Genomic DNA, 18,433 nt, shown 5'->3' with positions numbered 1-18,433 from the left:
TTGAATGGAATCTCAACTTTGTTTTTACAATACTAAAAAAAGGGCAAAAATTAAGGGACGTTGTCAGATTTTGCCTTAGATTCTTAGACCGATGTAGTTCCTTTTTTTTCTTGGTAAATTTTGGCTCTATTTTTAGTAGTTTAGGAACAAATATGAGTGTCTATTCAAAGCAACACACTTTATTATTAGAGTAAAGCCTCTTGTTTATGAGTGTGGTCCATCTTGCAAATGTCCCCCTTCTTGTAAAAATTGAGTTATCAAACATGGTCTTCGGTATCATTTGAAGGTTTTCAAAATCGAATCAAGAGGATTGGGTTTGAGGTCACGAGATTATGTCTCATTTGAAAGTTTGATATGTGAATATGTTGGAGAGTTGCTTGATGAAAAAAGAAGTTGAAAATAAAATAAATCATGATGACTACTTGTTTGATGTTGGCAACTATGACAAATAAGTCTCCAAAAGGAATGATGTGCGTAATAATTACCACAAAATTGAGTCAATTTCTTTATCGAAGAAGGATGAGGATGGCTTTACCCTTGATGCGTCAAGATATGGAAATGTTGGAAAATATATCAACCAGAGTTGCTCCTCAACTTCTAGGATGTCGGGATTTACTTGGGATAATAGTTTTTTTACTAATGTAATGAAAATAAGTGAATTGATCTTGAATTCACTATGTTATGGTTTTAAATTGTAAGAAAGCATACACATGTATTCAGAATAGGAGAAGTACCTAGAATGGTTGAACATAAATAAGTCATTGAGTTCATGCCATATATATGGATTTGGTTTTAATTTTGTGAACATATTTGGTTATATTTTTTTTTTGAACCCCAGGATAACCCACAGCCGCTACAACCTCTGCCACAACCTCTGCCCTTCGGGTGAGCACTTTGTGCGCACTGGGTAAACCCCACATTGTGTAATAGCCTGCAAACCACACAAGGGATGTAAACTGCACTAGGCAAGCCCTATGCGACAGGCTCGACTCAAAAGGAATTGAGGGGGGATCTATTCCGGGTCATCCGTGTGGATAACCACCCTCCAAACCAATTGAGTCATCCCGAAGGACATATTTTGTTATATTTAATAGGTATAAAATAGTTTTTTTCCTTCTAATTTAATGTGGAATCAATAATTTTTCCTAATTAGCCTTGAAGATAGACATAGTAAAATAACAATTATTCATCATTACGTGAAATTTAACTATTGCTAATCTTGGTGACTAATTATATTTAACTTGCAATAAATAAAGAAATTTTACTCATGTAAGAGTCTTCATATGACTTTTATCAGTCTAAAAAATTATAATAAAGAGATTTTAGACATAAGTAATTAATGTTGTTAAACTCGATATTCACTTTCTTCGACCATCATAAAATTTGAAGTAACAATTCAAATATTAAAAATTTAAAGTTTAAACCAAATATATTTATTTTAAAAAAATGTTCATTGAACTAAATACCTCATTTTGTGCCGTATAAAATTTGGTACCAAAATATTCATCCTCCTACAAATAAAAATGGATGGAAAGAAAGAGATTGGAAGAAAATAAAATAAACCAGTAAAAATGTATTTGACACATAAAAAAGAATTTCAATATTCATTTCCATAAGATAAATAGCAATAGTGAGGTGTTGAAAATTATTCTCCTTATATTCAATTAATGGATTCTTATATGCACGCTAGATACAAAGGTCCTCCGGATTGCTAATCGAATTTTTTTTGAGATAATGTAAAATTAAGAATATTTAAAAACAAATAAAAATTGATAATATGATTAAGAAAAATAAATTAAAAACACAACCATAAGTCCATTCAACACAAACCTGCAATGTTAATTTTTTTTAATTATTACGAAAACTGATTTGATTGTCATTGAAATCTGATTACATATGAAGAAGGTTGGCTAAGCCTAGCCTTCTATAGATGATGTATACATATGAAGAATACCAAAAAAGTTAATCCGTGGAGATTTTTTGAATTGTTACATATATATTCTCCGTGGAGATTTTGTTTTTATTATTTTTTCTAATACAATAGTGAGGTGTTGAAAATTATTCTCCTTATATTCAACTAATGGATTCCTATATGCACCCTAGATACAAAGGTCCTCCCGATTGGTAATCGAAAAATTAGATTTATAACTTGAGATAAGGTAAAATTAAAAATATTTAAAAACAAATAAGAATTGATAATATGATTAAAAATAAATAAATTAAAAGCACTGCCATAAGTACATTCGACACAAACCTGCAATATTAATTTTTTTTTAATTATTACGAAAACTGATTTGATTGTCATTGAAATTTGATTACATATGAAGAAGGTTGGCTAAGCCTAGCCTTCTATAGATAGATGTATACATACGAAGAATACCAAAAAGAGTTAGCCCGTGGAGATTTTTTTATTTTTTATTTTTCTTATATATTTTACTCTTACAAAATATTTAAGAAAATCTTAATTTTTAAAATATATTTTATCTTACCATATATTTAAGATTCCTTAAATATTATAAAAATAATTTGAAAAAAATAATAAATAACAATTTTATCTTTTTAACTCTCAATCAAAGATTCTATATACATAGAAGATGCAGAGAATTGAGCATATTTAGTTTGTATATATAAAAAAAAAATCGACTTTTCCCTTCATCATCATCCCGATCCCAGATCCATTCAACTTCCAATTCAGATTCAGAAAATGGCTACAGAACCCAAGAAGATCATCATTGACACTGATCCCGGCATTGGTATCTTCTATTCACACACATAGCAGAATGAAAGATTTCAATATACCCAATATTTCTAGTTGGTGTTGTTTGTTACTTACTTTACTATAATGGAATTTGTCAAGATTTATATGGGTTTTCGTTTTTTTCTCTGAATTCTGCATTCAATTTCCTATAGAAACTCTTTTCAGTTGAATTAAGCTTTCCAAGATTAAATTTTTGTGAATTGTATTGTTGAGTTAATTGAACTATTCTCAGATGATGCAATGGCGATATTCGTGGCATTGGAATCTCCTGAAGTTGAGATGATCGGGCTTACAACTATATATGGAAATGTCTACACAACTCTAGCTACCAGAAATGCTTTACATCTGGTAAAGTTCTGATTTTCTTGGATAATTGCTAATTGTTTATGCCTTGTTTTTTTTTTTTTTTTGTTCTAAGTGTAAATTTTTAAAAGGTAAAAGACTACTGACTTAGCTTTGCTCCTTAGTTGGGCTATCGTAGTGGTGTATCCGGTATCTGCTATGCTCATGGTTATTGATTTGAGGTTTTAATTATTCAGTTGGACATAGCTGGGAGGACAGATATTCCGGTGGCTGAAGGCTCTCATGTTACGATCACTGTATGTAATCCTGCCCTGTTGCTCATTTTAACTTGCTTTGGTGTTCCATACTCCAAGCTTTTTAGTTATTGTTGTCACTTCGATTTATTTGTTAAAGGGGACTCAAGTATTTGGCACTACTGTGGTGTTTCATTTTTGGTTTTGTTATGATGATCCACACTAGATATACTTGCCTTGGTACATACTCTGTCTCTCTATTTCTCTCCCCCCTTTCCTTTTGCTTCCCAGGTGAAACTTTCTTTGAGTTGGTGAAAATAATAAGAGAAAAGGAATAAGAGGAAAAATTAATCAGTGCTGTAGTACCCTTTCCCAGAAAAGAAAAAACGTCGAAAGCAAAAGACATTGAACTTTTTTGTTTTAGTTACAAAGACATCGAGCTTGTTTATCATGGGACATGTATGTGGTTCTGAGAAGAAAAGTAAAAAAAATAGTTCTAGACTGGTCCTTTCGAATGTTCAGATCTAGGACCAAAGCTAAAAGAAGGAATAAGTGAAGGCAGAGTTTGGTATTAGAAACACTTGGTAGTTAGGAATGTAACTATAGTCAAGAAAAGTAAAGAAAATGGGGGAGACAGATGAACAATGAAAATGTGTGAAGCACTTTGGTATCATTTGGGGCATGAAAAAGTTGTTTTTCCATGCTGTTAGCGAAAAAGATGCACGAAACATTGAGGTGTCTTTCATTCCTTTGCAATGCTTTCAGTTTGCTTTAATCAAAGGATCACTACTTTTTGTCCTCCTCCACTGCAGCCATACAAAACAAAATTGGGACCTCTTCCTTAACTGTAAGTGGAGTAAATTGGTGATTTCATACAGTGTAAGAAGCTTGCTGAAATGTTTGTAGAGTCAAGAAAGCCATCAAAAATTTGAAGAAAATCTGGCATACTATCCCTCTGTTTGCATCTTTTGGACTATCTGGTTAGAAAGAAATGAGAGATGTTTTTGAAACTCAGAAAAGTCATGTCTTTTGTAAACAATAGATGTCTTCAGAATTAATGTTTTGGTGTAGGAGACATGATAGATGATATTTCTCAATAATTGGAGTTCATTGAGTCTTTGAGAATATATCAGCTTTTCTGTGTTTTTTTCTTGTAATTTTTAGTTCCTCCTTAGTGCTTTTCGGTCATACCAACTTGCAGTGCTCCCCAGCCATAATGACCATATATAGTAATGTATTTTATCTTATCGTGGATGTAAGCGTACTTTTGCTGAACCATCTTATATCCTTCTGTCTCTCTTGTTCAGTAATATTTTGTGTTCATCAGTCTTTAAAACTTTGCTGTGTTTGTGTCAAATATGATTAACCATGTTAGAAAATTGCTTTTGCGGCAGTCTAAGCCTAGTTGCATAACAAGTGGTATTAGAGTATGTAGTTAAGCTACAGTTGGTAATCCAGTTTGCCCAGAGAATGACTTTAATAAGTTCTATGTTGTCAAACCATTTGATTGAAATAGGCGGGGACAACCAGGGAGTGCTTTAGGGGAGGGGCAAACACAAGTTATAGTATAAAAGAGAAATAAGTCATTGACATTTGTATGGAAAATATGTTTTCAAATCTTTAAATTTATAGCCGTTTATAGTATTTGACCATTGATTTTTGATAAAACAGCAGAAGAATGGTCACTGGTCACAGCAGAATACTTCAATGGAAAAATTAATAATCAACAAAATGAATATATGTTATGCTAAGTACTTCTATTATCATGTTTAATTTGTGGTCTTTCATTAATTTAAAACTGTAAATAGCAATTAATAGTGCATTAAATTGATTAGTACTTCTAGCAAATTTTGCCATAATGATAAAGGCAGGAGAACAAAGAGGAAAAGAAGAAAAAGGCTGGGAAACCTAGCAAAATGGATGGCTGAATAAAAGAGGTAAAAGTGAAGTGAATTGAGCATATGAGCTTCTTTTAGTGATTATATGGTATTTACTAAAAAAAGTCCGTAATTTTCTTTGGGGAGGAGCAAGGAGCACGAGGAATTGGATTATTATCGTTATTGATTTGTACACAAAGCACATAACCTTTACTTATGTGTAGAGGTGAAGGAGGGCAATGGCCTAGCCATCCCCCTTCACTTCCACCAGTCGATGATGACTTTACTGTGGCAAACTAGAGTGCAAGATATTGTGGTGCAGCAGAGTTGGGCAGAAGCTTTGGGTGGAAAGAAGCCAACAGAGATCAAATTTGGCAAAAGGGTAGATATGGTAGTGCGCTAGCACACAATTTCTATCCAATAGTGGATTTTCTATTATCAAGGTCACCTGCCACATCAACATTTGTATAGCCCTTCAAGATTGGATTTGATCCTCAAAACACAAGTATTCATCTGAACTTCCTCTCAGATACCTGAGTATCCACTTCACAACTTCCCAATGCTCATTCCCTGGATTGTCAAGAAACCTGCTGACAACACCAACTGCCTGAGCAATATCAGGTCTAGTACATACCATTGCATCCATTAAACTTCCGATGACGAATGAATATGAAACTCTATCCACGCTCTCTTTTTCCCTTGTTGTAGGACATAGCTTCTTGCTCAACTTTATATAACCAGTAAGAGGTGTCCTAACAAGCGTAACATACTTTATGTTGAAGCGCTCAAGTACACGTTCAATGTGTTTTTCTTGTGACAAATAAGGCTTCCTTCATCTCTAAGGTGAGTAATTCTCATGCCCAAAAATTGCTTAGCATGACCCAAGTCTTTCATAGCAAAAGACTTGCACAACTCTTTCTTCAACTCGTCAATTTTGGAAGTATTTCTGCTCATAATTAACATATCATCCACATATAACAAGAGGATGATAAAATCATCGTTAGAAATATTTTGTACAAACAAATAATGATCTGAGGAAGTCTTCTTGTAGCCTTGCTCCCCCATAGCAAATTCAAACTTCTTGTACCACTGTCTAGGAGCTTGCTTTAGGCCATAGAGTCTCTTTTTAAGTTTGCTCACATAATTTTCTTTACCTTTTACCTTGAAGCCCTCAGGATGTTCCATTTAAATCTCTTCTTCTAGGTCACTATGAAGAAAAACTATCTTCACATCCATTTGCTCAATCTCTAAACTCAGACTAGCAGCCAAACCAAGAACTCTACGAATGGAGAACATTTTCACGATAAGAGAAAATATATCGTCAAAGTCAATACCCTTTCTTTGACCAAATTTCTTAACAAGGTCAGTAGTCGATTGCAACAAATGTGTGCCCAATTTGTTGCAAATCTTGCCAAAAAGATTTTCTTCCTTATAAGATGGGATCTAGACCCCATAACTTGAAGCCTAGGTACAAAGTTAGATTGGTTGTTAAGCTATTTGGTCGAAGGAAGGGTATTGACTTTGAAGAAATATTTTCTCATGTTGAAAATGTCCTCCATTTGTACAGTTCTTGGATTAGCTACTAGTCTTAATTTAGAGATTGAGTAGATGTATGTGAAGATGACTTTTCTTCACGGTGACCTAGAAAAGAGATTTATATGGAACAATCTGAGGACTTCAAGGTGAAAGGTAAAGAAAATTATATGTCCAAACTTAAAAAGAGTCTGTATGGCCTAAAGCAAGCTCCTAGATAGTGGTACAAGAAGTTTGAATCTATTATGGGGGAGCAAGGCTATAAGAAGAGTTCCTCAGATCATTATGTGTGTGTACAAAAAATTTCTGATGATAATTTTATCATGCTCTTGCTATATGTGGATGCTATGTTAATTATGGGCAGAAATACTTTCAGAATTGACGAGTTGAAGAAAGAGTTGTGTAAGTCTTTTGTTATGAAAGACTTGGGTCCTGCTAAGCAAATTTTTGGGCATGAGAATTATTCATCTTAGAGAGAAACTTTATTTGTCACAACAGAAATACATTGAATGTGTACTTGAGCGCATCAACATAAAGAAGGCTAAGCTTGTTAGCACATATCTTGTTGGTCATATGAAGTTGAGCAAGAAGATGTGTCCTACAACAAGAAGAAAAAGGATAGAGTTCCATATTCCTCTGTCGTCAGAAGTTTAATGTATACAATGATATGTACTAGATTTGATATTGCTCATGCAGTTGGTGTTGTCAGCAGGTTTCTTGACAATCCAGGGAAAGAGCATTGTGAAGTGCATACTCAGGTATCTAGGAGGAAAACTCATATGAATGCTTGTGTTTTGGAGATCAAATCCAATCTTGAAGGGCCATACGAATTCTGATATTTTAGGTGACCTTAATAACAGAAAATCCACTACTGGATATTTGTTTACTTTTTCAGGGGGAGTTATATCATGGAAGTGGAAGTTGCAGGAGTGTGTTGCACTGTCTACAATTGAAGCAAAGTATATTTCGTCTATTGAAGCTAGCAAAGAGATAATATGGCTCAAGCGAATCTTTCAAGAACTTGGATTGCAACAGATGGAGTATCTTGTCTATTGTGACAGTCAAAGTGCAATAGACTTGAGCTAGAACTCCATGTACCATGCAGTGTTATCAAAGGCAAAAAGAAGCTCTAAGGTTCGTGAGAGCTTTAAGCGCAAATAAAGTGTGGGCTTTAATGAAACAAAGGCGCAAAGGGAGAAAAAATACAAATATATATGTTAAGTCCAAGACTAATAATTATAAACATGAATAACAAATATATGACCAAAGAAATTGAAAAAAAATCATGATAAAGTGAAATATCAATTGTTTAGTGTCACTTCTTCATAAGAGGCTCATTGGCAAGGAAAAGGTGCCTTAGAACCTTGATGACGACACTAAAGTGCGCATAAAGCGAGGCAAAGCGCTAAACATGTTTTGAGCCTCGCTTCAAGGCTTAAAGCGCGCCTTTGATAACACTGGTAGTGTGGTACCATGCAAGAACAGAACACATAGATGTGAGATATCATTGGATTCATGGGCAAGTAGAGAGTGAATCATTTCACGTCAAAAAGATTCGCACAAGTGAATCCTGCGGATATGCTAACCAAGGTGATATCAGACAAGATCGACCTGTGTAGAGAACTTGTCGGCATGAGCTCTCTTTGAGAAGACACCTCCTTCAAGTGCATGGGATTGGAGGGGGAGATTGTGGGGTCCAGATCCTATCTTTAAATAAAATCTTCTTTGGCAAGATTTGCAGCATAATGGGCACACTTTTGTTGAAATTGGCTACTGGCCAATTAATGCGTGGAAAAAAGGGCACATCTTTGTTGAAATTGGCTATCGGCCAATTAATACAAGGTGGAAAAATGGGCATAGTGCGTGTCTATAAATAGGGACCTCAACATCAGCTTATGTACAATATACCTAGTTAAATCCCACTCAGTGGGCCTCACCACTACCTCGTGGAGAGAAAATATTAGAGAGCATAGTGAGGTATACTATAGACTATAAGAAAATAGTTTTTGAAGAAAAATAGAGTGTGAGCAATATTTTTGTGAAGTGGAAAATCAAAGAGGGTTATGTCTTTGGAGTGTGTAACGATCACTTTGAGTATTGTACTTGTGACTACATAGTGTAAAATTTCTTCTTATAGTGATATCAATTGCTCCTCTTGGCCCGTGGTTTTCCCTTATTCAAAACGGTTTCCTTGTAAAATTCTTGGCGTTGTTAATTTCCCATTTTATCCCCCAATATATTGACTGTGAATATTTTTGAGATATTCCTCATTTTCCCCAACAGTTTTGAGATCGGAAAACTCCATTTGAGACACTATTGGATCTCTTGGTTTGAGTTAGACTCATGATTGCCTGTTTTCATGAATTGGGATTTCTGAGGGTAATCTTCTTCTTGTTTTTTTATATCTTGGGTTCTATTTTTCAGTTCTTTGGAAGCGATCAAGTTTGTATATCGATTGTTGCCTGAAACGTTCATCTAGGGTTCTAGATTTCTTCTTTGTTTTACTATTCAGGTTATTCTGGATTATTTTAATTGACTTCTATCTTTACTTTTCTTTCAATTATTGTTACTTGATATTCCACTGCAGTTTGTGTCTCGGATCGTATCAAGAAATCTTGCTTAGTGAGTTTGTGAGTAATACTTTAAGATGTTTCTTCCATACTCCAAGTGTATGAGGTAACTTTCAAGAGCTTTCTCCATGTACCAATAGCGATCTTGCTCCATATAACAAGTGGAACTGAAGATGCTCTCTTAGGAAAACCAGAAGGTTGTGGCTCAGAGGAAACTGCTTTCTAAAATAGCATCAGAATTTATTTTCTAACCTACAATACCTGACTTAGCAGCAAAACATATCCACAGAATAAGGCATAGGGGGGGAATATGATAAAAGAAATGGTGAAGTGTATGCTGGATCTTCTTATTTTAGTTTTTTGCATTTTCTTCCGTATGACAAAATCAATTGCAACATCGGTCCTGGACGTGATGATTGTTGCAGAATTCTCATATGGTTTACCAATAGCATTTCCTTTTTCTAAAATTTAATGTGCTTTTCTTCTGATTACTTGTTCATTTAGCAAATAGGCAGCAAACCTTTTTTTGAGAAAAGGTAATAGTCAGAATAGGCATCAGACTTAGAAATGTCTTTTCCTTATGAATATGCTTCTGCTTACTCTGTTTAATTTAATGTGAAGAAAGGTACAAAACTTCGAATTGCTGATTTTGTTCATGGCACGGATGGACTTGGAAACCAAAACTTTCCTGCACCAAATGGAAAGCCTATTGAACAGAATGCTGCTGACTTTCTTGTTCAACAAGCCAGTTTATACCCTGGAAAGGTTACTGTTGTAGCTTTGGGTCCCTTGACAAATATAGCACTAGTAAGTATGTAATCTTCCAGCTAAATATTACTCGATCCATTCCAGTTTATGTGACATCATTCCTTTTTAGTCTGTTCCGAAAAGAATGACAGTTTCTATATTCAGAAACAACTTAACCTAACCCTTTATAGTCACACAAATGTTATGGCATGTTTAAGACACCAAGTTTTAGAAGTTTTATAATTGTCACACAAATGCTATGGCATGTTTAGTACCAAAAAAAAAAAAATGTTTAGTACCAAAACTTCCTTTCTTTCTTATGCTCCGTGCTCAGTCAATTTATGCCACATAATTTGGAATGGAATGAGTTGATAATAACCTTATAGAAATCTGTTCACTGAAATGGCATATTGAAACAGGCCATTCAATCAGATCCTGATTTTGTTAAAAACATTGGACAAATTGTTGTTCTTGGTGGTGCCTTTTCTGTAAACGGAAATGTCAATCCAGCTGCTGAGGCGAATGTAAGTTGCTAAGATACATCCAAAATCATGCCTTAGGTTTTCAGATGTATTCTCTATGTTATATTTATGCCTGTTTTGTTGCTCATCTGCACAAGATCTTTGGAGATCCAGATGCTGCTGATATTGTATTTACTAGCGGTGCTGATGTTCTAGCAGTTGGAATAAATGTTACACATCAAGTTGTCCTTACTGGTACTTTCTCGATTGATTACGTTATTACAACTAGTTCGTATGGTACTTCAAATATTCTGTTCCTCTTACACTACCATATTCTTGTTCCTCTTACATTTCCTGCATTCATGACTTGAAAGAATGGGTTAAATATTCTGGACCATCCTCATGTCAGGTCTGAAAATATTCTGCAAAAGCAACTAGAAGTTTCCATTTTTTACTGTCTGCTTAAACTATTTAAGATATTTGGTTACTTGGAGATAGTAGCACAGTTGAAGGATGGCGAATTAAGGAAGAAAAAGAAAAAATTGAGAAATAATTTTAAATAAATTACTTTTCGTGTCTCGTGTAACATCATTAAGTGTCAGCATTCAACAAATAAAAATGTTGATCCATGAGGCAAACGTGGAAATGAGGCTTGACACACAGGCTATCCCTAAGAGAGATAGTTTCAAGTATCTTGGGTCTTTAATCCAAGGGAGTTGGGAGATCGACGATGATGTCACACATCATATTGATGCGGCGTGTATGAAGTGGAGACTTGCCTTCAGGGTGTTGTGTGATAAAAAGGTACCACCTAAACTGAAAGGTAAGTTTTATAGAGTGGTTGTTAGACCGATTTTGTTGTATGGGACAGAGTGTTGGCTAGCCAAGAACTCCCACGTTCAGAAAACACAAGTTGCGGAGATTGATGTGTGTGCATATTAGGAGCGATGAGATTAGGAACGAGGATATCTAGGACAAGGTGAAAGTGACTTCCGTGGTGTACAAGATGCAGAAAGCAGGTTGAGATGGTTTGGGGCATGTGAAGAGGAGATGCGCAAATGCCCTAGTGAGGAGGTGTGAGAGGTTGGATATAGTGGGTACGAGGGGAGATAGAGGTAGGCCAAAAAAATATTGGGGAGAGACAATTAGATAGGACATGGTGCAATTTCAACTTACCGAGGACATGATCTTAAATATGATGGTGTGGAGGTCGTGGATTAGATTAGAAGGCAAGTGGATAGTGGAATGTTGTCTTGCTTTTCGACGGATTTAGGCTTGGTGGTGTTTGTCGTAGTATTAGCCTTATTCTTGTAATTTCTTGTTTTTGATATCTATCATCATTTGTTGTTTATTGTCTTTCGATTATCGTATTATTGTGTTACTGTTTCCTTATTAGTAGCTATATTTTCTTCATTGTCATTTTTCCTTTTCATACCTACCCTCCCCAGGTTTCACTTGTAGGATTTCTGTGGGTATGTTGTTGTTGTTGGAAATAGAGATAGTAACATAGGAACATTATGAATTAAAGAGCAGAGAGAAATTTTCAGAAGAATTTTACCTGATCCCTCTGCCTGTCTCTTGAAAAATTCTTGAGCATTAGCTAAATAATAAGCAAATACATATGCGTGGATCTTTAATTAAGTAAAGCTGCATGTGCTTTATAACAAACTCTTTTATGCATCCAATCCAGTGGGCATGATCTGATTGCCGAAGCCATATTTCCACCTTCCCATACGCCTAGGGCGAAGGAAAGTTATGAAATTTGGGTTCTTGTTCAGGAGTTCAACAGATAACCCAAATTTAACTGGATATTGAAACCTTTGCTTCTCTTTTAATCTTGGCGTAGCAGATTTCACTGGCAGGCTGGTAGTCACAGTATTTTAACTTGTAAAAAACTCACATGATTTATTTCATCAAAAAAAGAAACTTACATGATTTATATTGACATGTTGATCATTCTTTGGGAAAAGAGATCAATTTGTGATATAGGCCAATAACTGTTGGGAAAATAGTACAGTATCTCACATAATGGTGAAATTATTACCTCATAAAGTAACAATATATAGAGGAAAGTTTTATACTACTACATTAAGATGTGCCTTGTACTTTCTTCTTTTTTTCCCCCTTCTTAACATAGATGCTACAATTTGAGCTCCTCCGGACCATTTTATTTCACTTCCCACAAAATTATCTTTCTTATTTATACTTATTTACCCTTGTCAGATTTTGATCGAGACGAGTTGGCAAAGTCTAATGGAAAGTATGCCAAGTACCTTGACAAGATCTTGGGTGTCTATTTTGGCTATCACCATGATGCATACAGCACAAAAGGTCTGTCTCTTTCCAAACTGGCTTTCTTAGTATATTATTTGGTGCGTGCTCATTGTTCTGATTTGACGGGAACTGGGACTCCACATAGGTGTTTACCTTCATGATCCAACTGCTCTGCTTGCTGCTGTTGATCCCTCGCTAATCACCTATACAGAAGGTGTGGTTCGTGTCCAAACAAATGGCATCACAAGGGGTCTGACTCTATTTTATAATAAACAAAAGAGGTAAACTGTTGCATTTTTTTAGAAGAACGAGTGTATCCTCCATTCTTCTTTTTTTTGTGTTTTCAGAGCAACAAAGCTTCTCTTCCCAGCCCTACAAAAGTATGGTTGGGCACATTTACTAGTCTCCATATTGCTAGCACCATCAGTATCATATGGGTCTGTCATTGGCTGACAATTCCAGCTGGACCTAGACACTTGCCATCTTCGAATAGCACTACAGGATAGTACTTTGAGGATTCAACTTCCTTCAGTAAAGGGATATCAGGAAAGGAAAACTTCCTCAACAGTCAACACTTCTCATTTTTGGTCCTCCAAGGATCTTGTCCTCAAGCTCACTTTAGTTTCATGAACCCAAAAGGAGATTCTCATAGGGAGGTTTGTTGTGATGTACCTAAGGTCGAATGTCATTTATATCTTTGTGTGCCTGTCTAATGCTCATGTTCTTCCATATGATCAGAAGTGGAATAATTATGTTGTGGTCAAGCGAGGAAACCAACTTTTGTGTGCACCTAAATCTTCTTTTTCATATGTTCATTATTCTGAAGGAAGGTCAAGTGAAATCATCCTTGAGGATCAAAGTGAAAAGGAAAGTGAGTATGAAAGACAACAGAAAGAGAACAGTGAAGAGAAAAGTGACAATCCTAGAGTGGAGAAAGGATAGGATGAGTTGAGTGAGGAGAATATTCAGGGACAGATCTAAGATCTAAGAGTTGGAAGCTTTAAAGTTCTAATGGGCTTGAGGAGTAAATGCCACTATATCCACTTCTCTCTTGAAGCGGTGTATTTGGTTCGCTTAATATATACCAACTCTATTAGATTTCACAAATATATACAAGGTTGGTGCCGAAAGCATTGGGTTCAGATGAACCCGGCTACTTTAACACTAGGTCTGCCTCTAAAAATATCGACTCAATGTCTGTATGGCCATTCCTCTCGAGAAAGCAACATAAATATCTTCTTGACTACATTCGAATTCTTAATAAAGCAGCATACCATCCTCTGAAATATCAATCAGGCTGTAGCATCAAAAACTAAAAAGTGAAGACAGTATCATCGAGACAAATGATGAGAGAAGAAGTTAAATCTAAGTGGCAGAATGCACTCTGCTAAAAGGAAAGGATCAGAAGATTGTTAAGCCAATGTCTTACCCACAAGTAATACAATTCAAATAGTAGACAAGTATTACAACTGTTAAATCAGATATTTCAGATATCAAGTACAGTTGAATAGGCATGATGAAAATAACAATGGATAAAAGACATGCTCAAATATCATCAACTGTTCAGAACTCCACTACGAGTCTCGTTAGTCCAAGACTAGTGTAGGAAATTGTTATTTATGGAGACAGACCTCGGAGTTGAAAGGGTTCAGGTTGAGTAGGACCAAGACAAGATACTTGGAGTGCAAGTTCAGTGACGTAACACATGAGGATGGCATGGAAGTGAGGCTTGATACTCGGATCATCCATAAGAGAGGAAGTTTCAAGTATCTTCGGCCTATTATCTAAGGAAATGGCGAGATGGACGAGGATGTAACTCACTGTATTGATGCAGGATGGATGAAATGGAGGCTCGCATCCGGAGTCCAGTGTGATAAGAAGGTGGCACCAAAACTCAAAGAAAAGTTCTACAGATTTGTGTTTAGACCAACTATGGTGTATGTGGCGGAGAGTTGGCTAGTCAAGAATTCTCACATTTAGAAGATGAATGTTGCGAAAATGAGGATGCTGCGATGGATGTGTGCACATACTAGAATATCGGGGACAAGGTGGGAGTGGCTTCGGTGGAGGACAAGATGCGGGAAGCGAGTCTGGAAGGGTTCGAACATGTGAAGATGAGATGCACGGATGCCCTAGTGAGGAGGTATGAGAGGTTGGTTAGGGATGGTTTTATGAGAGCTAGAGGTAGGCCAAAGAAGTATTGGGGAGCGGTGCTTAGACGGGATTTGGGGCACTGTTAGCTTACCGAAGACATGACCTTAGATAGGAGGTTGTGGAGGATACGGATTAGGATTGTAGGTTAGTAGGTAGTAGTGTGTTGTCTTGCTATCCATCCATACTAGTTGTCATAGTATTGCTTCTGTAGTTTCTTGTCCTTCGATTTTTGTTATTATTAGTTGTTTCTTGTACTTCATTTATCGTAGTCTTTTGCTTTATTATGCTTTCACTTCCGTCACTTATTTTTTTGAACTGCTGCTTTGGATTGTTTTTCCTTGAGCCTAGGGTCTACGGGAAACAACCTCTCTACCTGTAAGGTAGAGGTAGGTCTGCGTACACTCTACCCTCCTCGGACCCCATTATGTGGAACTACACTAGGTATGTTGTTGTAGTACTAGTGTACCTTGATTTATAGGTTGACATTCCACCCTATTGATCCGAAATCTGAGAGCTTCCTCAAAACCTCTCAAGATAGCTGATATTTTTCATCACTGTTGTATATATACTGATCGGGGCTTCTTTGCGATGGCGCTGGGTTAACTTGGCAAGTCTTCGCACTCGCGGCTCACGGCTGTCGTGGTCGCATTTGCATTGAAGGGAAACTAGGCCCATCTGGAAGATGTCCCCTTCTTTGTGATTGCAGATCCCAGCTCGCGTTAGCGGTGTCCATCTTTCTTCCTCTCCGTGATAGAGGCCGACCCCTCGCAATCGCGAAGCACAATCCTGCACCAGCAAAATCTGCAATTGTGAATTGGTGTGGTACCGAAACTCAGCCGAGTCCCTCGGGTCCTATCCAATACATGCCGACAAGTCCAAATTGATATTATTGACTTATACAAGGGGTCTCAAATCATGATTTGGCACACAAATGCCCAAAAAGAGGAGTTGGGTTGTTACAATATTCTTGGATAGGAGGAATACAAGGCCTTGTGGAAAAGACAAAAAATTGTCAAACCCAAAGATCTCTTCTGCAACTATCTTTTCCATTCTTACTGAAACTAGACCTTTTTGCTGTCCTTTTCAGTTTGGCCTCTGGGTTAAAGAACTTAGATATGTTGTTTTGATGTGTTGGATTAGATAAGTGTGTCTCAAATGACTAAAATACTCTATGAACACGTGTTTTGCTCTCTGTTTTGATGCTTTAGGAAATTTATTGATCTGTGTTGGATTAGATAAGTGTGTCTCAAATGACTAAAATACTCTATGAACACGTGTTTTGCTCTCTGTTTTGATGCTTTAGGAAATTTATTGATCTGTGTTGGATTAGATAAGTGTGTCTCAAATGACTAAAATACTCTATGAACACGTGTTTTGCTCTCTGTTTTGATGCTTTAGGAAATTTATTGATCTGTGTTGGATTAGATAAGTGTGTCTCAAATGACTAAAATACTCTATGAACACGTGTTTTGCTCTCTGTTTTGATGCTTTAGGAAATTTATTGATCTGTGTTGGATTAGATAAGTGTGTCTCAAATGACTAAAATACTCTATGAACACGTGTTTTGCTCTCTGTTTTGATGCTTTAGGAAATTTATTGATCTGTGTTGGATTAGATAAGTGTGTCTCAAATGACTAAAATACTCTATGAACACGTGTTTTGCTCTCTGTTTTGATGCTTTAGGAAATTTATTGATCTGTGTTGGATTAGATAAGTGTGTCTCAAATGACTAAAATACTCTATGAACACGTGTTTTGCTCTCTGTTTTGATGCTTTAGGAAATTTATTGATCTGTGTTGGATTAGATAAGTGTGTCTCAAATGACTAAAATACTCTATGAACACGTGTTTTGCTCTCTGTTTTGATGCTTTAGGAAATTTATTGATCTGTGTTGGATTAGATAAGTGTGTCTCAAATGACTAAAATACTCTATGAACACGTGTTTTGCTCTCTGTTTTGATGCTTTAGGAAATTTATTGATCTGTGTTGGATTAGATAAGTGTGTCTCAAATGACTAAAATACTCTATGAACACGTGTTTTGCTCTCTGTTTTGATGCTTTAGGAAATTTATTGATCTTTGTACATATAATGTTTTGAATTGAGGGATATTTGATTGAAATGTAGTACTTATTATGTTTACTGTTGAACAAACTAGGTTTGCTGAAGTCACTGAATGGTCTGATAAACCCTCAGTAAAAGTGGCAGTAACTGTTGATGCTCCTAGAGTTCTCAAATTGGTTATGGAACGGCTCATCAATTCTTAGGAGAATCTAGTAGCTGAAAGAGAAACTATTTGACATACCCCAGCTGCACATTGCAACTCGGTGCTTGAAACATTGACATTTTTCAGAATTCTGTTCTGATGTGAAGAGGAAGATGATAACAAGATTGCATTCATACTATGATTATGGGATATACGTCGATCACCAAGAAGAATTTCATTTTGTTTTAAGCTTCTATGCCATCTCCACAGATGTTGTAATAAAATCTCCAGTTTCTGAGCTCCCTTTGAATAAAGTGATCTGTAGAACCCAACATTGTCATCATTTTAGTAATTTATAATACTTGTGGCTTATTTTAGATCACTCGTTTTAAAAGTTGTCCTTTCATTCTCGGCTCCAAGTCCAATCAAACACCTTTACATAAATTGACCGAGTGGCATAGGCGCAGGAAGACCAGTTAAGGTCTCGTAAGATAGAGTGACCCACACACAACGGCTTCAGGTACTAAAGCATTGCATGCAATCTTTAAAACCCCTTTGAGCCATGACAAGGAGCGGCACTGAGATAAATTTTAGAATTGAATTAGTATTTGTGTGATGGAAGCAAGACATGCAAAAGCCAATTTAGACTCCATTTCACGATGCTCGAGTTTCAAATATTGGTAGTCAAAAGAGCCATGATGTTCCACACAATTCAAATTTAGTTGGAGTTCCAATGTGAGTTTCAGACACCAAATGGGGAAAAAAAAATTATGCTCAGAGATTATAAGGGGAGATGTTATTTTTTCACGGATAAAAGAAGAAATAAAATATTTAATTCCCCTTATGTGTACAATACTGAGGGCATCCTAAAAGAGGCATAAATCCCGTTTTCTATTTTATTATATTGAAGAATACAAACCGTTTTACCTTTAAAAAACACAATTTTTTAGATAAAAACCCCTCATTTGTTTACTGACATAATACATAAACATGTTTTTTTAACTTGGCTTCAACCGACATTTATACCTTCTAACTTTGAGTGTGCACAAGTACTTAAACATAAATAAAATTGAAAAAATAAACATACTTGTCCTATGTGGCGTCCTACCACGTAGGACGCATGTATCTACTTGTTTAATTTTATATAAATTTAAGTGTACTTATGCACACCCAAAGTTGGAAGACATAGCTGGCTGATGAAACCAAGTTAAATGACTAACACACCCAAATTTGGAGGACATAGATGGCTGATGAAACCAAGTGACAGTATTATTATGCCTCTGTTTATCCACAGCATATCATCCCCAAACAGTCAAGAC

The 18,433-nt window shown here is 36.0% G+C and overlaps 1 protein-coding gene across 1 annotated transcript; it reads left to right on the top strand.

Annotated features, from left to right (window-relative positions):
- The first annotated feature begins 2,604 nt into the window (after positions 1-2,604).
- Positions 2,605-17,457, top strand: LOC102585840 (probable uridine nucleosidase 2). The gene is made up of 9 exons (XM_006353061.2): positions 2,605-2,753; positions 2,991-3,106; positions 3,298-3,357; positions 9,896-10,081; positions 10,441-10,545; positions 10,641-10,737; positions 12,706-12,813; positions 12,902-13,037; positions 17,067-17,457. The coding sequence occupies exons 1-9, from the start codon at positions 2,705-2,707 to the stop codon at positions 17,173-17,175; spliced, it is 966 nt and encodes a 321-aa protein (XP_006353123.1). The 5' UTR covers positions 2,605-2,704; the 3' UTR covers positions 17,176-17,457.
- The last annotated feature ends 976 nt before the right edge of the window (positions 17,458-18,433 follow it).

The sequence above is a fragment of the Solanum tuberosum genome, unplaced genomic scaffold (genome assembly GCF_000226075.1).
Source record: "Solanum tuberosum cultivar DM 1-3 516 R44 unplaced genomic scaffold, SolTub_3.0 scf00151, whole genome shotgun sequence".
NCBI classification, from domain to species: Eukaryota; Viridiplantae; Streptophyta; class Magnoliopsida; order Solanales; family Solanaceae; genus Solanum; species Solanum tuberosum.
This window is presented reverse-complemented; position numbering and strand designations above follow the sequence as displayed.